Source organism: Anguilla anguilla, chromosome 19 (assembly GCF_013347855.1).
Source record: "Anguilla anguilla isolate fAngAng1 chromosome 19, fAngAng1.pri, whole genome shotgun sequence".
NCBI lineage: Eukaryota > Metazoa > Chordata > Actinopteri > Anguilliformes > Anguillidae > Anguilla > Anguilla anguilla.
The window spans coordinates 16,392,701-16,406,708 of record NC_049219.1 but is presented as its reverse complement, the minus strand read 5'-3'; the positions used below and the strand labels follow the sequence as shown (position 1 = coordinate 16,406,708).

Below are 14,008 nucleotides of genomic sequence, written 5' to 3'. Positions count from 1 at the left end.
CACGCAGCTCAGGTAGGTAGTCCCGTAATGTAGGTGCACCACATCACAGAGGGTAAGAGCCATTGTGAAACGGCTTGCGTGCATTTGAGCTGCGCTGGCCATTTGGCGGCTTACTGCAGGGGGGCCAGAGCCCCCAAGGAGAGAGAGAGCGCTCGGGGGCTCAACATATGTTGCCATGGAGACATCCGTGTTAAGTGTCGGAACGGTTGCCGTTTCCCTGTCAGCATTAATTATGTAAAACGGCCTCCTGGGATTTGGCTGTATCAACTGCCATTTCTGACTCGGGTCAGACTGCAGACGGGGGTCAGCGGAGTAAGCCGGTGTCATGTGACCGCAGGTTGTGACCCTCATGCACCCACCGGACCACGAGTGCATTCCAGTCACTCATTTGTTTCACCTCCTCGTTTCTTTCCCTTGCATTCTTTCCTAGTGTGGAAGGCGAAACGGGTCAAAAACATGTAAAATGTAATCATCGGAATCAGGAATCAACGTGGGCTCATTCCAATCGTTTATTTTTAGCTCCTCACTTCCTTACCTCCTTTCCTTGTTCCTAACTACACCCATCGAAGGACAAAAGGAAGGGACGTGGCGACAGAGGAATCGAGGAAACGAGTATAAAGCAAATGGAACATCCTTGCTCTTTCACGTGTCAGTCCGAAACCACGACAAACGTGGCTGATTTTTTTAACCTGTTTGTCTTTCCATACTAGGAAAGGATGCAAGGAAAGCCAGCAAGGAGATTGCTTAAAAAATAAGTGACTGCAATGCATCACCAGGCTGACCATTTCCTCCATCCCCTACTGCCAATCGAACGGTGCTTATTACAGAATTAATAATTACACTAGAATGCCCAACAACTCTTCTCAGATTTATAAGCAGTTGCATGCTTTCCTACAAAAAGGATAACTTGTGTGGCAAACATTTCAGCAAAAATAAGTCTTTACGGTGGCCTGCGGGTAATTTTTCCCTGAAATTGACATGATGAAATTTAAATTGTGTTTCATGATGACTGAGATATATTCACATATAAAGGGGTGTAATATGTTCTATGTTTGTTCCACCAAATTATCCTGCCTGGGCCTGACAAACATTTCTTACATTCGTCCCTGTCAACAGCAGCTGCTTACACAACTTAAGTCATTAATAATAATTAAAATAATAACAGGTAAAATAAATTAATCACTATAAAAAATTAATTAAAAAATAAAACGATACATACAAAGTGCACAATTCACGTTGCAATAATTCGTTCCGTTTGTGATTTGTTTCTGGCCGGAATGTGTAACAATGCGGAAGTAATGGTCATTTTTGTATGTTTTTGACCGACTTCGGAGGTGAAAATATTTTTAAGTAGCTAATATTTGGTCTCGGGAAAAGTTTGGTCAGTTTTTATGAATGTACCTAAAATGTTCGGATTTAGCTTGGTAATGTTATCTGCTTGATCGTGTTGCGTTTGGACAGCAATTGCAAAAATGTAAACGTGTAACATTATAGCTAGCTAACTTATAGATAGCCAACTGTAGATAGCCAGAGATTAGTAATGCAGTGGTTTTCCTGCGATTGTAAGTATGGATCCGAGGCATAAAGAATTCCTTCGAAAGCACAGACTGGATCTGTCGAATCAGGTTTTAATTGACGACACAGTGGTTCATTACCTATACCAGGAAAACATTTTAACAGAGAGCCATGTCGAGGAGATACAGGCACAGACGACCAACAAGAAGAGGACTTTGAAACTGCTCGATATTCTCCCTACCCGAGGTCCGCATGCTTTCGAAGCCTTTCTGAAGTCCTTGGAAGAGGAGTTTGTGTGGGTGGCGGAAAGACTGCAGCGCGATCTACAGAACGGAGCATCCGCAGAGCAGGATCCGTCAGGTGACTGCACGACCTTGCTGACGCTCGCGCGCACAGATTTAATTTAGCTGCGGCCGGTTTGTAAGCTTGGCCCATTGTGTGCAACTGTGATTATGAAACATTATCTGTACATTTCCTATGATAAATGAACTACTCATTTTTCAGAGGTCCAGCTGGTTGCACTAATGTTCTCTCTCTTACCTACACATAGCCAAAGGGATTCATACAGTTCCTTTACTGTGGTAACTGTGGTTTCTGCTTTAGTTTTTTTTTTGGCAGCTGTCTGCTCCCTGCTGCTCAGTCTGCTTTCCAGGAACTTTGGCAGAGGAAGCGGCTTCCTGCAAGGTCTGTGAAACATGACATCTCCAAAATTTAGGACAGTGCAGTGAGGGCTGAGCCAGACCCCCCCCTTCCCCCCCAGCCCAGTCAGGCTTCCCTGCACCCCGGTAAACAAAACCAGGCTGCCCCATGCAGGCCCTGCATGGTCAGATTCATTTTCTCTCTCTTTTTTTGTTTCTTATTTGGGGCATAGGTAATGGGCCGTGTGCAGTTCAAGATGATGTGTCTTTCTTTTTGACTTCTCCATTTTATTATTCTTCTGGGAGAGTTGGTTTATTTCATTTATCACTCTCTCTCCCTTCCTTTCTTTTTCTCTCACTCTTTGTTTTTGCTTCGGCAGGGAGGCGTTCTTTTCGGTGCGGACGCCCTCTCACAGAATCTAGTTTGCAGAGAAACGGGCCTCATCCTGTCACTTTCACTTCACTCCTTTCACTTTCACTCCATTTTAAGGACGTTTATTGCACCCCTGAAACCACAGCTGTGCGCGTTGTGCATCCATGGTGGTTTAAGCACCGTAGGAACATGGATTTGTGACACTTGCTTTGTGAATCGCTAAATAACTGACCGTGTTTTTTTGTCGTCCTATCACTACCCAAACATAATTTTGTGACCCACTCTGACTCCCCCCTCTCTGCCCCCGCAGACTCATGTGGGATTTCAGAGGAGGCTCTCCGGAAGGTTCCGTCGGACAAGGAGCTGAACCGGCTGTCGGGCCTGCTGGGGCCGGAGTGGGAGTCCGTGCTGCTGGATCTGGGCGTGTCGGCGTGTCAGCTGTTTCGTTGCCGGGCCGACCACCCGCACAGCCTGCAGAGCCAGGTGCTGGCTGGCCTGATGGTGTGGCGGCAGTCCAGAGGGAGAAGCGCCACGTTCCGGCAGCTTCTGCAGAGCCTGCGGGCCGCCCAGATCCACCCTTCTGTGATAGAGCAGGTATTCCGTCAAGAAGGGGGGGAGGGGGATCTAGCCCACTGCCCTAAAGGGTCAGGCAAGACTGCTCCAATCCTGTAGAACCCCACGTCCCACCTAGCTCCGCCCCCACGGAACCTTGTGCCCTGCTGTGTGCCCAATCAAAGTGCTGGATAGGGACACGGATGTGAAGCTTGTTTCGAATTGAACACTATTTCCTGTCAAGACAGGGTGGATTTACACAAAGGAGAACAAACCAAGACTCAACCAGTGTATCCATCTGGACAATTTTAGAATTAAATAAAACAAATAATATATGCCTTTTGTCTATTTTATAGGAAAACAGATTAAATCATTTATATAAGTTATTTGTTATTAGGGATGTTTAATAACTTTAGCAATCGGTATTCTGTGTGTGTGTGTGTGTGTGTGTGTAGTTGCACATGTGTATGTATATGGAGTCTGATAGAGTGTCTGTACATATGTGTGCATGGATATGGTGTGTGTGTGTGTGTGTGTGTTCTCCCCAGTGCTGCTTTCGGTTCCCGCTGTTTGCTGGCCATGCTGTGAAACGGAGGTCACTTCCCAAATGGCTGACTTATTAAAGCCTGACCCTCAGTCTCCGGTCTGCGTGGCGATTCGCTGGAAGCGTCCGCTCGACTCACAGCCACCGCTCCTGTTTATCTGATCTCTCCGTGGTGCCTGTGCGATTACAGCCAAGGGGGTTCTGCGAATCGGAGATGGGAGAGATTACCACGAAATGTTATCCGCTCAGCTGGTTAATTATAACAATGTGACTCGGGGTGTAGCGGGGGGGGGGGGGGGGGGGCGCGTGTTGGCGGTGTAACCCTTAATCATCGCGGGTCTGGTTCCCGGTAGCGCGTATCTGGCTAGCAAACTGGCTGTCCCGCTGCTGAGTAACCGCCCTGACCCAAATCCGCAGCGGGGTCAGGGTCCGGAGGGAGAGATGGACCGCGGCTGTTTTAATCTCCAGAGGGGGAGGGAGGGAGGGAGGAGGGGAGAGAGGAGGGAAAAGTGGGATTAAGTCGTGAGGGGATTATTATGGATTCACTCGACCCCCGTCACCCAGCACCCCAGCGCAGATTATAGGCCCTCTTCAACCTTTTGTTTCAGCTCTGTTGTTCTGAAGTCTTCCTTTCCCCCCCTGAGACCTGGGCTCTTTTTCCAACTGTTTGTGGTCTAAACAGGGCTGACCCACCCCCCTGGGCACCTGCACTGCCAGGTCAGATAAGGTGACTTCTGCTGTACTGCTGAGCTCGGTGGAAACAGCTCCTAATCGCACCTGGGGTAATGCCTCTCGGCTGTGCTGAGAACACTCTCTTGATCGATTAAGGCTTTAAACATTTAAGTGTGCTCTTTGTTTTTTGAAGGGGAGGTAAGACTTCACAATAAGGTCACATGAATTGCCATTAACTAACGTAGCTGTTAACTGCTAACTACTGAAAAAGTTAATCTGTACAGCTTTGTTAATGTATTTCTATCATGTTAACAACTACATAGGTTGACAATTCGCCTGAGCTTATTTAACAAAAAAAGCAGAAGAGAGTAGAACTCCTGTCCTTGTCTGACTGTGTGTGGTACACTCATCTAGAAAACACGCAGTATACTTACCGTAGTTCTGTTTTCCCAGTTAAAGACTGACCGGCTCCTTCCGCACTGTGTCAGAGAGCAGTGCATTGTAGGGGTTAGAACACTCCCCTTGGAGTGTTAAACACCTTAAACGGTTCTTCTACATTTAGTGCTGGTTGAGAACTAAAGCTTTTGTACAAAGCTTTTGGCCCCTCTGGTATGAGATTGGGGTCCCCTAGATTATGAGGCTAGTGAAAGAGGGGGTTGCTGCAAGTAATAATAATCTGATTTGTATCCTGTGGGGATGGGGGGCCAGGAGGCCGGGGAGTTCAGTCCTGGCTTGTCGCTTTGCGAGGGTCATTTTCCCTGGCCCACGATGCACGCTTATCTCTGTTATCTTTACCAGCTCTCTGTGCCCTACTCCTGTACTCTCACTCACTCACCCACTCACTGTCTTTAACTGACTCACTCACTCTTTTCACTCTCTCATTTTCACACTCATATTGTACTTGTTTACCATCATTTTCTTTTGATCTTTATTCATCCAGGTGATTGATGTTGAAATCCCTTTTTCATGTGGAGCCCTGTCCAAGAGTGGCTACTGTTCTACTGAATGTGTGTGTACACATCTGTGTGTATGTTTTTGTGTTTGTGTGTGTTTTGGGGGGTGTGCATTTATGTGTATTACAGTACAGTTGCAAGTTCACTATTGATCTTTCCATGAAAGCGGATCTGCCTTCTCGGTGGACCTTATCCAGGACGCATTTCCATTCCTCTTGGGATGTGAACCCGCAGCACCCGCCCTGTGCCTCTGCTCGGCAATACAGCCCCTCTGCACTCCAGGGTTTGAGATAAGGGCTCTGGGTTTTTACTACTCATGGAATGCAGTGTAAAAATAAAAAGATACTGTGATGATAACATAGCTTTAATGAGTTTTTTTCTTAAAGGTCTTTGTTTTTTATGGTTTTGGTTGGGTTGAGACTTTTGAGTTTTGATTTTATAAATTCAGAAGATCCTACTTCAGGCTCAAGCCACCATCGGGGGATGCAGTGTGGGGGGAAAAATGAGAGCTTCTACTTCCTTTGTTTTTGTGATATTCTATTATCGTGATACTGGTCACAAAAATGGAATATTGTGATGTGTGTGCATTGGCACTGGTGTTCCTCTAGCAGTTATATGCACCAGTCCGTCACTGAATAAGAGTATCTGCTCAATACACGGACACGGTACAGAAATGAATTTCACTGACTCCACATGGCAAACTGAAGGGTAAAAAGAGGAAGAGACAGTTGGCCACAGACATACAGGCCTTCTCTGCTGGCAACGGGGAACGTCAGCATGAGGAAACACAGAAAGGTAGATAAACACCCCTAAGTTAGCGGATCGGTATTTCAGCTCGTATCGTCCTCCCTCTCGTCGGGTGATGCTGAGGTCCGTTCGCAGGAGGGATTGTGGGTTACAGGCAGTTACATGGAGCTGCTGATAAGCTGCTCGTAAGATTGCGCTATTTTTAGACGGCTTAAACCAGGAGGGACCCTCTCTGGAAACCCAGAGAGAGGGGGTTGAAAGGGGAACTGCTTGCAAGAAACCGTTGCGTAAGACTCCTCGCTGATCTCTCCAAGATCGTGAAGCTCTTTCTGAGGAAGAGGCTTATCCGTCCCGTGTTTATACACAAACACTTACAGTTCCTCTCTATCTGAGCCTTTCCTCACACCCTCTTCCTCATTTACACACATTAACTCATTTACTCGAACACACACACTCATAACGACTCGCTCATAGACTCACTCTGTGTCTCTCTTGCTCACTCACACACACACACACACACACACACACACACACACTCAGAATCAAGAGCAGAATCAACATAAATAATTCTCTGTTTCTATCCGGTTCCACAAAGAGTGTTTTTTTTTCCAGGAAAGGCAGCTGTGTTTCCCCAGAGAGCCTCTATAGCACAGTGCGAGCCTCTCCGTGGCGCACACGCTACACGCTACGCTTTACACGCTACACACACATAAGCACACTCACGAGACCAGTCAGCACGTGCGTACACACAGACAGGCCCACGTTTTCATGTAAGTGTCCCCTGGTACAGTACGCCTGAGGAATGTCTCCAGGATTACAGAGTGGCGGTTTCTCGGAAGGGCTCTGGACGAGAGCCTTTCCAGGAACACTGATGACAGAACGGAGGCCGCAGGCCAATAGGATGGGATCATGTGCCCCGCTCCCTCACCCTACCCAGAGACACCAACCGACCGCACCTCCCTCTGATTAACACCATGGCAAGAGCAAAAGTGCCGCGAGTACAGCACTGAACACCACAGCAGCTAATCACTGAACACCTAAGTACATGAACACCTTAGCAGCTGAACACCTTTGTACCTGAACACCTTAGCAACTGAACTCTGCAGCTGGTGCAACACCAATCACCTCAGCACCTGAACACTGCAGCTTGTGCAATCCTGAACACTTCAGTACCTGAACGCTGCAGCTCGTACAATCCTGAACACCATGGCAGCTGAACACTGGAGGCAGCGGATACTACAGTCCTAACTGACTTGGCACCATCTGCCTGACAGAGGGCAACTGGTGACTAGCACTGCCCTCAGGTAAGAGAGCTGAGAGGTAGAGTACCTGGACAGCACAGCTCCACTGACTGCACCATACACTGAAAAGGCAGAGGGACACAGTTCTACCCTCAGGTAAGAGGTGCTAGGTAGAGACCAGGTAGATACGGGCCAGACAGACTCAACAAACCCATCATAACATTGAAAAACACATGTCAACCAATGTGTCTATTTACAGGCTTTCACCGTCTGTAGTGGGTGGTGAGCTGGCACAGTTTCAGTGCATGGTAGATAAAGCTTTTTCCTGTTCAAATTTTCCACCTCCGTTTCTCTCTCTCCGCCGTAGGTGTCTTGCACAAACTGGTCGGCTCTGTAGTTTCTGTTAGTTTGTCATCTAAGGCTCTTTTTCTCTCTCTCTCTGTCGCTAAAATTCAAAATTAAAATATGCTTTATCTGCATGAGGCGATAACTTTTATTGTTACTGTGCTAAATGTATAAGGTAAATAAGACTCACACCCCATTTAAACACAAAAATAAACTTGAAAAAATTTGCGCAAAAAAAAGGAACCTCTCTCTCTCTCTCTCTCTCTCTCTCTCTCTCTCTTTCTCTCTTTCTCTCTCACTCAGTGTGGTTTCCTGCTAATTCCAGTTCTGCTCAGCCACAGTCGGTTTATTGTGACCTTGTTGAGCGTCAGCATAAACAGGTGGCTTCCCCCTCACTGCAGTTTTACCCTAATTAGCACTTACAGCGCCCAGCAGAGCAGTTTTGCTTTGATTAGCATTTGGCGTAGTTGGCGGCGTTCGAATCTTGCCGTAGATCAATGACCCAGCGGTCTCCCACAGAGGCACCTCATCAGAAGTCTGCAGGCCTGGCTTTGATGTACACGTCTGTCTTTTATGTCTTTTTTCTATGGAACTTAAATTCCCCTCCAGGGGAACCTCCTTTAACTAAAAATAATGACGTTCCAGATCATTCTACATTCCCTTCTCTGTGCAGAGATATGGCATGCACTACAGTATTTGTAAGCAGAAGCAGCTTGTATGTAATGTTCATGGTGAGCTACTGTATCTTTCATACCGTACTTTCAGCAAGGGCATATTCTGAAGAGATTACATAAAGAAGCTGATTTTGATTTCCAAGCATTGAAACATTCTCTTAATACACAGCACATACAAGAGTAAATGTATACCCCCTTTCATTTGGTAACAATTTTTAGTTTTGGCAATAATCTGGTATGCAAATGAGCCAGTACTGAAGTGACAGTGTATAGAAATGGATGGCCATGCTACACTAAAACACCAGCAACAATTGCTGGGAACGTCATTTCACAGAAATGACTGCATAATGTTAAAGGTATGGGCCTGTAGAGTAAATGTATACCCCCTGCAACAATTGCTGGGAACGTCATTTCAAATAAATTAATGCATAATTTAAAATATATATATACACATGTAATATTCCAGGCTTAATTTAAACCAGCCAAACAGCAAGCTAGTAATTTAAACCAGCCAAATAGCAAGGAAGTATCTAGTAATTTAAACCAGCTAAATAGCAAGATAGAAGCTAGTAGCTAGCGATTGTGTACAAATTGTATCTGAAATATTTTTAAATAAAGGTAAGTCTCTATCAAACCTCAGAAAACGTGGTTACTGTGATGTTATTCTTCTGGACTAATTAACGCTATTAACGTCAATTCTGTGCTTTTATTTTGATAGAAACTCACCAGAAGTTGTGACCGGAAATTATATACAGGAACGGAGCTGGTGCCTGGTTGCACACCGGACATGCTCAGCGGGACCGGCGCAAATTCCGGTCCGCCTTAGTATTGTTTTCAATTGTGAATGTGGCCATTAAAGTCACATATTAACGTTGTGATGGCCATTTTATTTAAACAGTTTTGTGGAAAACAACAATAGAATTCCACCAAAAAGGGGGATACGACTTCTCATTATATTCCTTTCAGAATACTATGTTTAAGAAGATGGCTGAATTTGGTCCAGATTCCGGGGGGCGAGTAAAGGTAACTGAACTAACGTACCGATTAATGTCATCAGCGTAGATAGCTAGACTAACTACCCATTAAGCTCAAGTTTTGCTTGTTGTGTCCGTTATAACTCTTCCTGAGCTTGTTTTGATATTTAGTTCGTTTTAATATCTAATTCCAACTTGATATAAATGGTGCGGAACGTTGCAAGCTGAGCAAATATCAGGCGTCTTTTGTTAGTAATACGGTTACGTAGCTAGCTACCTAACCTTATGTAGACCACTGTTTCCATGTAACCAGCAGTGTTTGTCAGAAAGTCCAACTTTATGCTTGCCGTTTTAAATGTGTAAAGATTCTTATGTACGTGTCTTGATCTGCAGGGGGTCACCATCGTGAAACCAATAGTATTTGGAAATGTTGCTCGATATTTCGGGAAAAAACGAGAGGAGGACGGACACACTCACCAATGGACAGTATACGTGAAACCCTACAGAAACGAGGTACGTAGCTCCAGGTCTTAGGTCCTGTCATAACACTAATATCTATTCTCTCGTGCTAAAGCGTATTTATGATCGTTGGTTTGCTAAACCATGTAGCACTTGGTGCTTGTGTATGCGAATTTGATGGTACCGGCATTCTCGCTTGCATCACGTGTGTGGTCTGGTTTCAGGACATGTCTGCCTATGTAAAGAAGATACAGTTCAAACTCCACGAAAGCTATGGAAACCCACTCAGAGGTGAGTCGGGATTGTCTTTTTCAGTCCCAGAGGGGGCAACTGCACAAAAGTATTAGCTTCTGAATGCTGCAGAAAACGCGCGCAGCAATTTGCTGGCATATGCCGACAGTGATTGAATCGGTCTCTTTTGGAAGACTGAAAGGAAAATGTGTGCTGCGTGGAAATGTGTATGTACAGCGTTGACAGCATATCATTGTTTAGCGTGAAGTGTGTATTCTCCGTGTGTGCAGTGCTTCGTCAGCACCGGATTGGTGGAATTGTAGTCATAATGAGTCTCTCCCACTGCAGTTGTGACCAAGCCACCTTATGAGATCACTGAGACGGGTTGGGGTGAATTTGAGATCATTATCAAGATATTCTTCATTGATCCTAATGAGAGGCCAGTAAGTATTCTCTCTCTCAATGTTCCAGTCAGCTTTCTTTCTGTTGTTATTATTTCTCTATTATATTATGAATATAAATTTTAACAATATATATCTTTTCATGCCTCGATGTTTATATCATTTGAACAAAAAGGTGTGTTGCCAAGCAACATGTTCAAGATGAACAATTGAGCCAACAGTTCAAGCTGAATGCCTTGATAGCTCAGGGGATAGCGTTCAATTAATACAGCGTTTGCTTGTCAGGAGAGCTGAAAAGCCATGATTAAAACAGATAATTGATCTTATGGAACTGAACTGTTGAATCCATGACAAGCCTTCTTGGCTTCCTGTTTTTGTATTCAGGTCACCCTCTATCACCTGCTGAAGCTCTTCCAGTCCGACTCCAGCGCCATGCCCAAGAAGACCGTGGTGTCCGAGTTCTATGATGAAATGGTGAGCGCCCTGTCTTATCTCTGTGACTCCCGTGGTCATGTCACATGTTTCATGTCACGTTTTCACCTTTAGCCAATGAGGGGAGGCCGAGGGTGAGCAAGCGGTTTGTAGGGGGATTTCTGTGGGCTTTCGGTGCCTCTGCACTGTGTGTTTCTAAGCCTGTGTTTTGTTCGGGCGGTGTAGATTTTCCAGGACCCCACGGCCATGATGCAGCAGCTGCTGACCACCTCCAGACAGCTGACCCTGGGTGCCTACAAGCATGAGACTGAGTGTAAGTGTCAGCACTGGTCCTGGATCAGTGTCCTGCTACTGCTCAGCGCGTGGAGTGTAATCTCAGCTGTGCGGAAGCTGATTCTGGGTCAGTCTTCGTGCTGTGAATTTGCATCGGTTTGACTTGATTTCCCTCCCTGGCGTACCTGTGGTGGATCAGTCGGTGGACTAGTTAAGGAGCCATGTGTGATATATCTTTCCAGCTGATTAAATTTACACTGCCAGGTTATGCAGCATTGTTGTGATTGGTGAGAAGGGGGCTTGAGGCTGTTTGAGGGTGTGAGTGGTGGCCCTGGTCTGCGTTGCAGTCGCTGAGCTGGAGCTCCGCACGCGGGAGAAGCTGGAGCTGGCCAAGAGGAAGAGCAGCCAGGAGATCACCGAGCTGAAGGAGAGGCTCAAGGCCAGCCGGGAGACCATCAACTTCCTGAAGAACGAGATCCGCAAGCTGGAGGAGGAGGACCAGCTCAAGGACCACTAGCGCAGACGATGGGCAGCTCGGCGGCAGAGCAGTGCCCTGAAGCAAAGCATGCTGGGAAGGGACTTGAGAACACGGAAATGAATATGAATTATAAATGGTCCATGAATTCATTGTGGGTCGTTATTTGTGTCAAACACTTTCCAACACTTCTTTTACTCTCTGAAAATGCAGAAAGGTGGCAAAAACAATGTTTTCTTTTTTTGTGTTTTGAATAGAGTGGTATCGGAATTTGTTTATTTACATTTAGCTTTTTCAGCTGCTAATGCAGAACTCAGACCTGAGCCGTAGATGGTGGTTATTATTATGAATACCCTGATTTTACAAGCAGCCCGTCTGGGCCTGCAGTCCTGGATGGGGTCTGCTCTCGTTTGTTCAAAGTGTGTTTGAACCAAACGCCAACAGCTCGCCTCTATTAACCCTCCTATGGTGTTAGGGTCAAATTTGGCCCGTTTTCAAGTTAAGATATGACATAATTGCCGTCTGGTTTATTTTATTGGAACAAGGCTTCATGATATCCTCAAAAACAGCTATATAAACAGCAAAACCAATGGTTATCATTTTATTTAATTCTGAATGTCTCTAAAAAAAGAATTGGTGTTATGGGTCAAATATGACCCAGCAGATAATATTGTCTGTTGATAGTATGGTATGATAGTATGGGCCTCTCAGAATAAAAACACAAACACACAAACACACACACACTGAAAAGGCAATTGAACTTGGGCACACACACTCAAGGAGAAAGAGACTCAACTTCTTCAATGGTAAAGAGATTCTTCAGAAAGATAATCCAGTGTCTGGTATTGTCTGGTTATAAATATAATTGTTCAGGGTTTCTCACAATGTTGTCATCTGGACTCCCCCACCACTGTGGTCCGGCCCATCTATTTGTCACCACCACCACCCTGCCCCCTTCCATCCCCACCCAATACTGCCACCCAGACCCACCCATTATTTGAGCCGCTACCTCAGGATTCCTATTTAGCTGCCCCTAATCTGATCAATGTGAACATTGACTGACCATGTTGGTCACCAAGCTACACCCTGAGCTGACCAGAAGAGGTTGGGTGCTCTCCTTTGAGCCTGGTTCCTTCCGAAGTTTCTTCCCTTTTGCCACAGGGAGTTTTTCCTTGCCGCTGTTGCTTTAGGCTTGCTCCTTTGGGGGTTTAGGCCAGGGTTTTCTGTGAAGTGTACTGTGACAATTGTTCGTGAAATGTGCTATATAAATACATTTTCATTTGAATTGAGAACTTTTCCCAGTCACTGTGCTATGGCAGGAGACCCAGCCTGGGGGTTGGTGAGAGAGTTTATCATCAATTAGCCTTTAATCAGACCTTGTGCAACCTTTGGCAAAAAAATGTTAGAGTCAAATATTTGTTTAGGCCTTCAATTGAGCTTTGAATATGTATTATTATTCAGACAAATAACAGGACATTTTTTATGTTACAAATAGATACTCATGTTGGTACCTTTGTTTAGGTAAGTTGGACTGCCTTGATATGATTTGAGAAACCCTCTTGTGTTGAATTTATTATTTTTAACAAAATAAAGTTTGGTTTTAGAAAAAAAGAAGACATTTTATCTTTTTTTGTAACATAGATCTATACAGGTCAGTTTTGACCCATAACATGTCACTATGGTTAATAAAAATGTAAAGTTATTTTAAAAATCCACAAGTAAGTTATTCCAGAAAAGTGTGTTCTAATATTAGTTTACTAAAGTCAGATAACAATTACCCCTTGTCTTCACTATAGGAAATATGAGTGAATTTAGTCCTTTTTTACTGAAAAAGAGGGGTATGGAGTCAAGTAATTGCATTTCATATATCTCACCACGAGAGGGCGCCAAATGTTTGTTTTTTTTAATTCCCCTCTGAATTTAGAAAAGAAGTAATTGCATTTCATGTATCTCACCACGAGAGGGTACCAAATGGTGTTAAATAAGGAGAAAACCAAAAATTCCCCTCTGAATTTAATAATCAAGTTATTGCATTTCATGTGTCTCACCACGAGGGGGTGCTAATTCCCCTCTGAATTTAGTCATCTGTTCAAATTCTGCTTTTAAGACACCTCATCCCAGATATTTCAGATATAAAAACTGAACTAAAAATAGATTTTAGGCTGTATGTATTTAATGTATGTTCCTCCCTTTTTGCAAAGCCTTGCAAATGACTGGAAATGGAGCAGATGCTGTAGTTGTTGAATAGGAACCATATGGAGATGCTGGAGTCAAATAATTCAGTTGTTGGAGCACTTAAGTGGGAAGAACAGAGAATGTGCTATCGTGATTTATTTTTATTTATTTGAAAAAAAAAATGAAAGTGGAGTTATGAACTGCAAAGTGTTATCAGGTCGATTCCCTGCAGAAAAAAACACACGCACAAACACAACCTCACACTCAAGCCCTCACTCACGTTTTTTACAGCGAGTTTTCAGAAACCCATCTGAAATTAGCCTTTGTGGATCTG

The 14,008-nt window shown here is 44.8% G+C and overlaps 2 protein-coding genes across 3 annotated transcripts; both read left to right on the top strand.

Annotated features, from left to right (window-relative positions):
• The first annotated feature begins 1,222 nt into the window (after positions 1 to 1,222).
• Positions 1,223 to 3,464, top strand: cradd (CASP2 and RIPK1 domain containing adaptor with death domain). Of its 2 annotated transcripts, XM_035402168.1 has the most exons (3): positions 1,223 to 1,875; positions 2,119 to 2,199; positions 2,837 to 3,464. In XM_035402168.1, the coding sequence occupies exons 1-3, from the start codon at positions 1,569 to 1,571 to the stop codon at positions 3,196 to 3,198; spliced, it is 750 nt and encodes a 249-aa protein (XP_035258059.1). In that variant the 5' UTR covers positions 1,223 to 1,568; the 3' UTR covers positions 3,199 to 3,464. The 2 variants fall into 2 exon arrangements, with proteins under 2 accessions (XP_035258059.1, XP_035258060.1); XM_035402169.1 differs by lacking the exon at positions 2,119 to 2,199 and having other exon boundaries at positions 1,234 to 1,875.
• A 5,563-nt stretch (positions 3,465 to 9,027) lies between these two features.
• On the top strand, positions 9,028 to 12,218 carry yeats4 (YEATS domain containing 4). The gene is made up of 7 exons (XM_035402535.1): positions 9,028 to 9,277; positions 9,622 to 9,741; positions 9,912 to 9,978; positions 10,267 to 10,361; positions 10,704 to 10,793; positions 10,977 to 11,064; positions 11,372 to 12,218. Exons 1-7 carry the CDS (start codon positions 9,227 to 9,229, stop codon positions 11,539 to 11,541), a joined length of 681 nt encoding a protein of 226 aa, XP_035258426.1. The 5' UTR covers positions 9,028 to 9,226; the 3' UTR covers positions 11,542 to 12,218.
• The last annotated feature ends 1,790 nt before the right edge of the window (positions 12,219 to 14,008 follow it).

Coding starts and splice junctions, on each gene's coding strand:
- yeats4 (XM_035402535.1), top strand. CDS start 9,227: ATGTTTAAGAAGATGGCTGAATTTGGTCCAGATTCCGGGGGGCGAGTA. Junction 9,278..9,621: donor ATTCCGGGGGGCGAGTAAAG/GTAACTGAACTA, acceptor CTTGATCTGCAG/GGGGTCACCATCGTGAAACC. Junction 9,979..10,266: donor CTATGGAAACCCACTCAGAG/GTGAGTCGGGAT, acceptor CTCCCACTGCAG/TTGTGACCAAGCCACCTTAT.
- cradd (XM_035402168.1), top strand. CDS start 1,569: ATGGATCCGAGGCATAAAGAATTCCTTCGAAAGCACAGACTGGATCTG. Junction 1,876..2,118: donor CGCAGAGCAGGATCCGTCAG/GTGACTGCACGA, acceptor TTTCTGCTTTAG/TTTTTTTTTTGGCAGCTGTC. Junction 2,200..2,836: donor AGGAAGCGGCTTCCTGCAAG/GTCTGTGAAACA, acceptor CTGCCCCCGCAG/ACTCATGTGGGATTTCAGAG.